Source organism: Ursus arctos, unplaced genomic scaffold, assembly GCF_023065955.2.
Source record: "Ursus arctos isolate Adak ecotype North America unplaced genomic scaffold, UrsArc2.0 scaffold_27, whole genome shotgun sequence".
NCBI classification, from domain to species: Eukaryota; Metazoa; Chordata; class Mammalia; order Carnivora; family Ursidae; genus Ursus; species Ursus arctos.
Window position 1 is genome coordinate 24,918,313 of NW_026622952.1, and position 12,965 is coordinate 24,931,277.

Here is a 12,965-nt window from a genome sequence, read left to right on the forward strand (position 1 = left end):
TATGTTCCACAGTTCTCTTTCCCTTCGCAGAGAGAACTCAGGAGTTGGCACTTTCTTTCCAGTAGTGCCTACTGTGTCATGGAGAGGATCTTTGGCCATGAATTTTCCAACCAACTTCAGTGCAGTTGGCTTTTGCTTCTCTGAGGTTCAGGAACCTTTTAATTGGTTTCTATATTTCTTCCAAGGGCAATTTGTCTGTATTGTTGTCAAGCTGGTATCTCCATCAGGGAAGGATGGTCTAGGGCTTTCTATTTTGCCATCTTGTGACATTACTCCTGGACTTGATGTATTTTTTTTTAATAAGAGTTAAACAGTTGAAGGATTAGTTAAATTAATCCACATCATTCAAAGAGCAGAGAATTTTTTTTAAATATATTCCTTTACTTTATTATCATGCTAGCAATTTCTTAGTCTGCTAACAAATAGTATGTTTGGCCTGAATGTTTGTGCATGGTTGCAGTTTTTTTGTTTTGTTTTTAAAGGTATGGTTAGAGTTGAGTTTTTGAAACCATGCTAATCAAATTTTAAGTAAAATCCAACATATTAAATTATTTCACATTTGTCTTATTATGAATATAATATGGTTTATTTGCATAGACTTCTGGCAGTACAGATATTTTATTATGTAAGGATGTTTATATTAGTCTGTAATGTTTCCTCAAGTCTCTATAATAATAAATACCACAAATGCATGTTTAACAATGATCGAATATCTATATGAAAGTATTTAATATTACACCTTAAAGATATGATAGAATACTATTAAATATGGGTCAGCAATATCTTTTTGTAAAGGACCAGAGAAAATATATTCAGCTTGCAGACTAATGAAAGGAGTCAGCACAGAAAGAAACAAACATGATCAGATTTGGCTCAAGGGATGTTGTTTGCTAAATCATGTTATAAAACATCACACCAAGAAAAACATATTAAAATTATCAATGTATTTTACTAAAAATACATTTTTCAACAAAGTTCTTTGATACAGTCAGTTAATGTGGTGATCTGGCCTATTGAATATTAAGCATTTCAATTAAATCTGAATGTTTTATATTTGCATATTTTAACAAAAAGCAAAAACATATGCACATAATAGCATGTGTTAAGTATGCCTGTGTGTACATATGGGCACATGTATTAAATGTCTATATTTTATTTGATAAGTATTACCATTAGTCTATCTGATATATAAATTAAACAATCTAAGATACTTTAAGAAATTATTGTCATTGTTATCATTTTAAATACATGATTGACCTTTTATTCAGAAACCCTGGAAATGATAATAAATGCACATACCATTAGATTATTTTTGTGTAATTGAGGTTAAGTTCAAGTGTAAGATTTGACATTTAAAAATTTCAACTACATTTAATGTTCTGCGTTTTCTGAGCTATACGTGTGTCTAGTACATTTTTAAGCAGAAAAAAAAATTTCTCTAATTTGTAATAAATATCCCTATGGCAAAGAAGCCTGGCATAGTTATAGCTTAAGTGATCAATTTCATCATGAAGAAAAGCATAAAAATTCAGCGATACACACATTACTGAAGATCCTATATAAGACAGGATGTTTCTCTTCTCACTACAAGTGAGAGGATGTTCAGCAGTACGTCACTAGGCACAGTTAATCTGTTCGTTGTTATTTACTGGAGACATAGGTAAAGTGCAATCTATTTCATAGCATTTGTTCTTTATTAATGGGGAATTAATTATGGCAGAGTGGGTAGCCTGGCTGTGCCATTTCCTGGTCTTGTGAGCTTAGAGCAATTACTTTCCATCTGCCCGTGAATGAGGACATTGGACAAGATCAGAGCTTCTCAAAGTGTTTTGCAGGACCCTCCTGTCCTATGTTGTTCATGGGTAGTATGCAGACCAAAATGGTCCCGTAATACATTTTGGAAATCCTTCAAACAAAGTTGAAGAGGATTCATCTCTGCAGGATTTCTCCATGCCTTTAATATGCTACAATACTTCTAAATCTCCCAGAGAGATACAATATTCTATTTCCGCAAAATTTATGCTATGACATCTCTTGACACTGGACACACAATCCTTTTTGTTTTGAAGATTCCTTATGATCTACTAAATGGGAAAAAGAAATAAAGCATTTATTATGTGGACTTATCATGCCCACAGTTTATAGATAAGAGAAAATATTTTTAGCTCCACATACATGCTAAATTCTTAGACAATGATTTATATTTTATTTATTTATTATCAGAGAGAGAGCACAAGCAGGGGGAGCGGCAGGCAGAGGGAGACGCAGGGTCCCTGCTGAGCAAGGAACTAGATGCAGGGCTGGATCCCAGGACCCTGAGATCATGACCTGAGCTGAAGGCAGACACTTAACGGACTGAGTCACCCAGGCGTCCCTAGACAATGATTTAAAAAGCAGTTTCTTTTCTTTACTTCAGATATTGTCTTATTAATTATGGAGTTTTCTCTATACACATTCTGTTGTCATGGAGATGTATTGACTCATAAAACAATGTAATATAGAAGTCTGAGTGTACAGGGTGACACCTGTTATGTTTCTGCCCATGTGATCATGACATTTGATATTTATTTCATGGATGGACAACCTCGCATGGCATCTCCCTAAGTGAAACTGTGATGTCTTTATTTGCCTATTTTCCAATACAGTGTCTGACCTTTAATGCAAGTTTTTATTTATGGGTTTACAGAGACTATCAGTAACACTTCTGTTTTAGGGTAAGCCATACCTATTTGCACGCAAAGAAGGATTTTTATCTACTAGTTTTGTGTGAGGGGCTGGTTATTATTAATTTAGTTTCTTTTCAAAATTAAGGAATAGTCTATGTATCCCTATAGTGCTTATGATGACCTACCCACATTTTTAACAAAGTTCATATATCTGCAAATGCTCTTTGACCTCTTTGCCCTTGAGAGCTAATCCAGCTCTAGTGATCTCTCCATTCAGCTCTGCTTTCCTCTCTCGATGGTTTTTATCTTTATTATTGTTTTGAGCCGTGCAGCTAGAATGACATCCATTTTTTTCTAAGTTGTGATCTTTGAACATCACACATTACACCAGTCAAAATGAGGACAATGCTAAGTTGACAAAAAATGATCGAAGTTGTCTCAACTGTATCTACAGAGGCTCACTTTTCCTGCTCCCAGCCCCAGACAAACATTGCATGTTTATCATGGATTTTTTTTTTAAGATTTTATTTATGTATTCGACAGGATAGAGACAGCCAGTGAGAGAGGGAACACAAGCAGGGGAGTGGGAGAGGAAGAAGCAGGCTCATAGCGGAGGAGCCTGATGTGGGGCTCGATCCCAGAACGCTGGGATCATGCCCTGAGCAGAAGGCAGACGCTTAACCGCTGTGCCACCCAGGCGCCCCTATCATGGATTTCAAAATTATTTTCTTTTTCAAGATTTAAGCAAACCAGTCCCTGAATTTTATCTAATGAATTTAGAATAATGACTACAGTACCTTCCAGAGACCCGATGAGGCTACTTGTTGTATTCTGGTTCACAACTTCCACATTTGATGGTCAGTGGCAGGCAAAGCCTTTAAGCTGTGCATTTGGTCAAATTAGGACACTTGTCTTTTGAACGGCTTTTATATACCTTGCCTTCTCAGGCTAGACACATGGGGAAATAAAGACTTTTTGAGCTACCTTCTAAATCTAACCCCAACTTAAAAAATCCACACGTTTCCAAATGTCCAAATTTTTACCTGTGCAATGTGGTGCTACATGCAAGAATTCTCCCTTTATCGTTGCTTGTTTCTAGCAATAGATCTAAGTCTTCAGAACACTCAACTGTTACCCTCTCATTGTCACATTTAGTCGGGACACCTCATAGTTCAGAATCAGGTGGCTTATGAACCACCTTTTAAAGAAACCTAGCTTTATAGCATTTGCTATGTTGTCATTCATAGTACAGAATGTGAATATGCTGTACTTTGAAAAAAAATGAGAAATCTTTTCTATGAAAACTTTTGCTTATGACAGTATACTCTACCAGATGTCTCTCTTTTTGAAAAATCAATTTTGAATTTTCCTGCCCGATATTTTTGTGTCACAACTTCATTTTAGAGAAGTTCTTTTATTTGGATATGTCTTCAGACATGTCTCATTTTGTGTCTGAATCAATATCTTTTAGTTGACTGGCTTTATGACTTGACCTGTCACATATGTGATACCACCACCCATGACTTAACATTAAAAATCAGTTTTGCTCCAATAACATCCTTCTCGAACTCTTCTCTTTTTGGATGATTTAAAGAGTGATGGGTGCATATATGGCCTTGAATGGACCTTCCTTCCTGCTCATATTTATTTCCCTGCCTACTTCTTTTCCTATCTTCTTTATTTCCCACTTTGATTGGTACAATGATTAAAAGCAAGTAGTCTACCCTTTCTCTGTACCAAAAATTGTTCGGTATACCTCCTTCTGTCCCCTAGCGGAGAGAAAGTTCATCGTTCTGTCTTCTAAGGTACAACTTCCTGCCTTACATTGTTACCAGCATTATCGGGGCTGCCCCATCTCCTTCCCAGTTTTCCGGTTTGGGGTCCATAATGCACATGGTTGCTCTCCCTCTAAAGGGTTTTACCCAGCTCCTGTAGATCACAGGACACGGCGCTGTCCGGCTGTGCTTGAACCTTCTGTTTCGGGATGCACTTCAAACCCAGCTGGTTTTTGGACCTGAATCTGCCACATCTTTAACTCTCCCCTCTGCTAGAGTCATGATTTTCTAAACCCCAAAATAGAACTCTTCCACTCGTGACATACATCCACTGTTTTCACTGCAACTTGACTCAGTGTTGCCGGTAGTATTGCCTGGTTAGGAAAGAAACGGGATGCACTGAACATACTTGGGCTCTGGTCCAGGGTAGTTCAATAAATATTTGTGGATGATCATATCAGTCACTTAGTTACTTATCTCTATGTAAATAGAGGTAGTTGCTATTACTAGGAAATGTCCCTAGAGACACCAAATATCTTAGTGTTGGTAGCTCCTACCCTACCTTAGATACCTAGTGACACTGAGAAGCGAGGGGAGGATGTTTCTGTCTACAGTTCAAGTGTCTGGGTCTGCACATAACTGCTTCCTGAGTCATCAGATCAAACACTGATTAAGATGACTTTATGTATGTTTTTAATTTCTTCAGAAAATATATTACAATTCCTGTAGGTACAGATAAATGCAAGTTATTATTTTTTTTCCAGAGGATGAATGGGATTTACACATAGAATTTAAGGAAAGACAAAATGAAAATAAATTAACATATAATACATGCATACCAATCACCATGTAATAAATAAACACAGTGGGTAAAAGCCTGTTGTATCTTCTATGTAAAGGGATGGGTATTTCATAACTAGAATTTAATTTACAATTACTTGTTGCATTTTTTAAATTTCAAAATATATTATCGGTTTATTTTGAACATTTTTAGGTTTTTGCTATTCTCTGGTCTCTGTGTGCATTTGAAGTATATGAAAATGATGATGTGATATCACCATAAATTAGCTTTTTAGTATTTCAGGTTATAATTAAATTTATAAGAAGGGCATTTTAAGTATTTTTTTCCAAAGTCAAATGAAAAAACAAAATTAGTGATAGGTGGTCGGTGATCTTGCTACGACGTGATAGGAGAAGGGGTAAAATTTAAATGCAATATATATTCTAGAGCTAAGAAAGAGATAAGTTAGACTTATACCACAAAACAAGATAAAGGCCTAAGCGATTGTATTTTTTCCATATTTAGCAATTTTATCGTATACAAATATAAAGCCCCAATTATCTTGAAATTTTGTGCTGGAAATTAAAAAAAAAAAACATTGCCACTTAATGCATATGGTGTTTTATACTTTTTAATATATAGCCATTTAGGGAAGAAACAATTCCAATAGAAAAAATCTATGATACACTTCATACCTGCTCATCCCGGGTAAAATCAATGTGTTCCAAGGCTTGAAAGTATCCAGCTAGTTTATGTACCGCTGGTGTCCATTTTGATGTAAATTCTGTGGCATGGTGTTCTCAAATCCACAATCGCAGCATTGATGAAAACATAAAGATATTTTTCTCTCTTTGCTTCATCTCAGGTTTGAGGGGGAAGTGAGTCAAACTAGTGATTCTCAGACTTTAATGCATAAGAATCATGAGGATGGTGTTAACAGGACTATTCTGATTTAGCAGTTCTGAGTTAGGGCTAAACTTGTGGGTCTTTGTCAGGCTCTCATGCCGTGCTTGGAAAAGAAGGAAATGGAGCAATTCAGTGCAGGCCAACGGGCCATTCACTTAGTGGCACGGAGATGGGCTTATGATGTACATCCCTGTACCTGGAAAACTTGGCCTGTTAATTTGGCTTCACTTGGTCCTTTCTTTAATATCAGATGCAAGGAGTTGGGGTTATTAGCTCTTTGGGAGGCTGAGAGCCTCTCGTGCATCTAGTATAATGATAGACGGTCATCAGCATGTCTGGTTTCCCCAAGAACTGCCTGTGCAGCCTGCTAAGCATGGGGGGGGGGGCGCATGGGGGGGGGCGGGGGAAAGCAACACATGGAGTTACACTGACAGCTGCTTTCAGAAGCAAACTGTGCGGGCTATAGCCCATCTTGGAATTCTTGGTCATTTTATCTTTGTGTGTTTTCTAAGTGAAGTCTGGTGGGACGAGGGGCTGTGCACATGTGCAGAGGAGGTGTGCTAGACCCAATGCCCACACACGTGGACACGGTCCCGTGTGCAGGGCGAACAGCACCCATCCTCGTCCCGCACTGGGACCCACAGCTGTGCAGCTGGCTGCCCTGCATAGACCTGTTCTTCCATGTCCCCCCAGTTTTTGCCTCTGGATTGATTAAAGATAACCCACCTCCCCCATTCCTGACATATTACTCAGAGCCCCCAGTCCCGATCAGTTAACGAAGCTGACCGATTCATTCCTGTTACTGTGGTGACCAAGAACCAGAGTGTAAGTCCAAGGTCACATGAAGAATTTTAAGCTAGGCTGCTCTAACTAACATTCTTCCCCATCCAGCACCCTGGAACACCCCTCAGTCCTGTGTAACCTGGGATGAGAGGAGACCTACCACACTGATGAAAAGGATTATTTGCAATCCCCAAGTCTTAACACCCTTTCAGATGCATTTCTTTATTCTATAAAATACCAGAGCTGCATATTTTGTCTATCTGTACTGTGGGGTTTATAGAGAGGTATCAGCACTAAATACTTAAAATTTATTTTTCTGTATTTTACGCTGAATGCCAGTATTCTGAGATGCATTAAAAAAATTGTTAGTGCCCTATTTGAAGGCAATTCTATCTAGAAAAGTGTCTGATTATGGTCTTAGGATCTGTAAATATTGGTCCTGTTTATCTGAGAACACACTGTTCGTGAGAATTTTGTTGTCTTTAAATGAGAGAGAGAATACAAAATATTTGTTCTCATATTATGTTTTTCTGGAAGGATAGAATTCCCAGATTCACACTTGAAATTTTTCATAAAGATGGCCAACTATGCTTGAAAAACAATCAAGAGAGCATTGTCATGGGTTTTGCATATAGTAAGAAACATAATTTTAAAGGACCTTTTAAAATGTGTATGTGGTGGAATTGGAGTGTGTAATAGTAAACGTGGAAGTAGCAAATTTTATTATTTAAGGAAAATTTTGATTCGCTGCATGCTAAATATGAAATGTATTTAAGAAGTAGCTAAAAACTGATTTAAAGTTCCCTGAAGTCATCTTGATAGAATTGTAACAAGAGAAATAATTAAGGTTTTCGTTCATTTCGTCAGGAGGAGAGCAATAGTGGAAAAAAGCTATTTTGTTATTCAAAAAATAAAAATATTGTTTGTTATTACATACTTCCTAAGCATTTGTCTCTGCATTTCTGCAGCTGTGGGTCTCGCTGCGTGCCAAGAACCAGCCCTTCCCAGCAACGGCATCAAAATAGGAGATCGGTATATGGTGAACGATGTCCTCTCCTTTCAGTGTGAACCTGGGTACACCTTGCAGGTATCCTCCTTTTGAGTTTCGGGGATAAGAAGGGTTAAACATAGGAATCCTTGGCCAGCTCCATGAAGCCAGTGCCTGAGATTTGCACCCGATGAGCTAATTCAGTTTCTCTCTCTCTGTTTGTAGACCATGGTAGTTCCATTAAGCCATGCATGCTGGTGATGTTAATTACAATGTGGAAATAGCTTCTAATGACGAAGCACTCTTTCCAAGTTGAGCATCTTGTTCTTGTAATTATTTTATTTCAAATGTATGTTCTCCCAATAAGTATGCAGATAAAATTCTAAGGGACAAAGTATTGACACAAGTCTCTTTCAAAGTGTCACCCCGACAACCCCTTTGCACACTGTTCTCATGGTCAGTTGGGCAAATCATCATTCTGTACTTATTCTGTGCTGGGTACTGCAGTGCTCAAATAATAGGTTCCAGTGATCTCCAAGAAATATGGAGGAGTCTTCATCATTTTTTATAATTTTATATAATAGTTTCACTTAACTTTTATAACCTAGTGTGTACCAACATTCGTTATTTTGCTGTTAATTTTTTTCTGGTCTAATCATAGATAAGCTTACCCACAAAATCGTTTCTCTCTGTCACTTAGCATAATTCTCCTGCCAACTGTGAATATTAATAATCTAAGCATGCATATTACAAAGTCAAGTAGAAAAAGTTAAGCCTAATTACGTGTCTCCTTTTCGGTTATTTTGGGTAATGGAGTGCTTTTGGCTGTCTGCTTATGAGCACATTGAAGCTGATCATATTTTAAGGAAAAATATATTAGTTCTATTCTTTACGTGACTTAAACAAATGAGCTTGAGGAAGCATCAGGAAAGAGTCGCAAAGGTACAGCAGGGAAAGGACGGCACCGCATAGAGTAGGGAATCTGTCGCGGGTTGCCAGAGACGCTTTGCAGAGCAGAGATAAGTCAAGGCCACAGCTAGCAACCCCCAAGCCCTGACGGAGTACCCCCTATGAGTGTCACACACAACCTGCGTCAGTCCTGGGCGACCCCATGATGTGGGGACTAGGAGGTGGTGGAGGGAGATGGTGGGGGGGCCCAGGGAGCAGAAAAGCTGGGAAGGCATCGCAGGCGAGCATGTGTGCTGCGCGTGGGAATTCGCCTGTTTTAAGTTTAGAGGATGTGCCTGTGAGCTGCCTACCACGCCTCAGCAAAGGAAGCATCATCACCATTACTATAAACTAACATCCGTGTGGAAAGTCCCCTTCGTTACAGCCCCAAGCTACAGATGCTGGAGGGCACTGGGGTAATTGCTGTGACTCTTGAAAGCGTGGGCAGAGCCTCCCTTGCAAAAACAACAAGAGTTACTGAGGGAGCTTGCATACACATTCTGCATCGAAGCAAGTTTTTAAACAAGCACGCAAAGGCTATTTTAACGGATTCTTCAAGACAAAACGTAACCGTGTAAGAATTCTGTGTCACGTGCCACAGTTTCATGGAGCGGGACACCACAGAATAGCCTGATAGGCCATTAATATGTCCTTTTTTTGCCTTGCATATAAGTGAATACGAATTCCCACAGCTGAATACTTGTTTGCTCAGGGACATTCATCTTCTTTCTGCTCCTTCCTGAAGTCACTTTGCAGGTACTGTGAGAACCCTTTTAGGAAGGACACCTTTGCAGCCCTTGGAGAAGAAAAGGGAGGGAGGATTCTGGAAGGACCTTTCTTATTATAATGGTTTGTTTAACAAACTGCAGGCAGGAAAGGGCCTGTGGACACACACCTGCAGAGCCCTGCCAGGCTGCTCACTAGTTCTGGGTTTTCAAATGCAAACAAAGCTATTGGCTCTTCTTTAGGGACTGGGCCAAGCTTTGACTTCACAGGCTGCTGTATTTGTCATTCACAGCAGAGAAAAAGGATCCCTACTTTTTTTGTAAGTTGCTAACAATTGACAACACATTTGCTAACACGTGAATATAATCCCAGCATGCGTGAATTACATGTCATTTATGAACAGCATGGTTTCCGATAGGGTTCACACACAGATCTGCATGAACCTGTCTGCCTAGGGCGCTGCCTGGACGCCGTACAGAGGTGCTATCCTGAGACACACAGAGGGAATCCTGGACCTTTGTCTGCTTTAGGATTTCCATCTTCTCCAGCCTTGTTTCAGTGTCCTTTTCCAAGATGAAAAGCTGGAAACAGAAAATTCTTTTCATGGAGTCCTGTCTTGTTTTGGATTCATGATACACATTTCAGCTGGAATCACTGATATAAAATGTTTGTGCCAAAATAAGTAACAGGATATGACCTAGATTGGTAATAAATGACTATTTTATTGGTAGTCATTGATAAATATCTTTAAAGACCTTTACCCTTTGTGTTTTCCATAACGTAGGAAGAAATTTATTAAAGATAATTTAATGATCAGAAAATAGAGCATGAACTTTAGCAGGCAACGTCCTGCACAGAAGGTCTTCTTTAGGAATAAATACAGTTTCCTTTTGCCGTAATGACTTTTTAAGATATCAGAAAGTATGAGAAAATGAGTTTTGTGGCAGATGAATCGCGTATGAAATGTTTCCGAGCTTAGGGAATCGGTTTGTCGTTGATAACTGCATTAGTGCAAATTCTCGTTTGATGAGTCCCAGTTGGCTGGGATTATTTAACATGAATTACAGATTTGTGTTCAGGTGCCTCTGCGCCAGTTGTGGCAAATGGAAACTCACAAGATCAGAACCCACCGCAGACCAGGCCCCGAGTCACATGGGGGAAAAAATAAAATAAAAATGAATAGTCTGCAAAGAGGTTCCCATTTACTACCTTCTCTTTTAGTGTGAGAGAGCTTTTAGCACAAAACATTCATAATTTAACCTGCTGCTGTGTGATTTTAAAACAGAAATAATACGACAGATCTTTCCAAAGAGCAAAAGTTGAAAACATCATATATTTAAAGAATAAAGAGACCGTGGGTGATGAGGATTAATTTTACTGAGGCCACAATTATTTGGCAGTTGGTCAGCCTGTCTGATAATAAAACGAATATTAAGCCTCCTTTTTCTCTGATGAAGGAGGAACTGACCCAGTTCTTTGCGGGACCATCAGGGGCATGTGAGGTGTATGAGATGTGTAAGCAGGCAAGGTGACGAGGAAGGTGCTTTCTCAGAAGCAGATTACATCCTGCTGACCTTCCGCCCTTCAAATCTATACCTAGTATTTCCTAATCATTTACAGCCTCCCACATCAAAAGCTATAACTTCTGATGATAAAAAAAAAAAAAAAGAAAAACACAACAATGTGTTTTTCCCAAGCCATCCTGTTAAGCATCAGGAAAGGAGCATGTCACAAACAGACCTTTGGAAGGGACTCTGCAAGATTTTGGTGTTGGTAGAAAGAAATACAGTGGTTACAGATTCTTTTTTTTCTATCTTGATTCCAAGTATATGATTCATGGACAAACATTAGTTTGTCAAACATTTCACGATTTGTGGTTTGTAATTTAAAAAAGAAACCAACGAAATTACAGATCGTCTCACACTGGATCACAAACTCTGTCTTCAGCGAGGTGATCTTCATTTCCTTTTCTCTTAACCAGGGCCGGTCCCACATTTCCTGCATGCCGGGAACTGTCCGTCGCTGGAACTACCCGTCCCCGCTCTGCATCGGTATGGAAGCCCCCCCCCCCCCCCCGCCCGACGTGGTGTTCTGTGCATGTGTACTGGCAATCCCTTAGTGGCCAGCTCCCAGAGCTAGTCTTCTGGGCTTCCAATGCCACACTTTTAAATTTCTTTCAGAACGGTTGTCACTTAATAATCACATCATAATGCCGTAGAGGTGAGGCAAAATTGAACATGCATCTTGTCCCACGGGGGCTACTGGCTCAGCTTTCTCATCATCTGAGGACCAGCCCACATGGATTAGATGTAAGATTGCTAGCTCAAGGCACTAAACTCAAATTACATTTGTATCAGAAGGCCAGTGGATTAATTATGAGAAGGAAGGAACACAGCAGGTCTGAAAGTCTGAGCGCTATTCTGTGTAGGCCTTTACGCCTCAGGAAAATTGAGTTTCCAGAAACGAAATTCAGAAATACAAATAAATGATTTGAAGTTGGAGGGATAGTATTTTATAGGAGAAACAGGGAGGGGGCCTGCCTGCAGATGTGCTCATTAGGACGGGTGTCCAGCCTGCCTCTTTAGGGAAAGGTGTTCCAAACACAGCATTGCAGGAGGAAGAACATATGTCCTGGGGCCTAATTAACATTTTTTTTTATTTTAATGTTTTTTTATTATATTATGTTAGTCACCATACAGTACATCCCTAGTTTCTGATGTAAAGTTCGATGATTCATTAGTTGTGTATAACACCCAGTGCACCATGCAATACGTGCCCTCCTTACTACCCATCACCAGCCTATCCCATTCTCCCATCCCCCTCCCCTCTGAAGCCCTCAGTTTGTTTTTCAGAGTCCATAGTCTCTCATGCTTCATTCCCCCTTCTGATTACCCCCCCTTTCTTTATCCCTTTCTTCCCCAACCGATCTTCCTAGTTCCTACGTTCCATAGATGAGAGAAATCATATGATAATTGTCTTTCTCTGCTTGACTTATTTCACTTAGCATTATCTCCTCCAGTGCCGTCCATGTTGCAGCAAATATTGAGAACTCGTTCTTTCTGATAGCTGCCCAATTAACTTTTTGCATAGAGGACATGGTGGGAGTGATTCCCGGGGCAGAGGAGGTGGTTCTCGTTTACCTCCATTGTAGCGGAAGACCTTGAGTGTAAGCCCCTTCAACTCTGCACGGTCTTCCCCTCACTCTGGACTCAAGCTTCACCACCACCCAGAAGCTGTCTGCCTGACTCAGAAATCCTTACTTACAGCTCAGGTGACCACACGACTTCGTCAGCTGCTACCCTCACCTGTGCAACTCAGTCTACCCCGCCTGCACACTTCCTGCCTTCCTCAAACCCTGTTCCACCCCTTGAGCCCCCTTCCTAGGTGACCCC

The 12,965-nt window shown here is 39.7% G+C and overlaps 1 protein-coding gene across 1 annotated transcript in view; it reads left to right on the forward strand.

Moving 5' to 3' along the window:
• Positions 1-12,965, forward strand: part of CSMD1 (CUB and Sushi multiple domains 1) — a 1,583,970-nt gene that overhangs the window by 1,384,524 nt on the left and 186,481 nt on the right. Inside the window, exons 38-39 of the mRNA XM_048226225.2 lie at positions 7,880-7,998; positions 11,555-11,624. Of these exons, the coding sequence (XP_048082182.1) occupies positions 7,880-7,998; positions 11,555-11,624 (189 nt within the window). The remainder of the gene's footprint in view (positions 1-7,879; positions 7,999-11,554; positions 11,625-12,965) is intronic.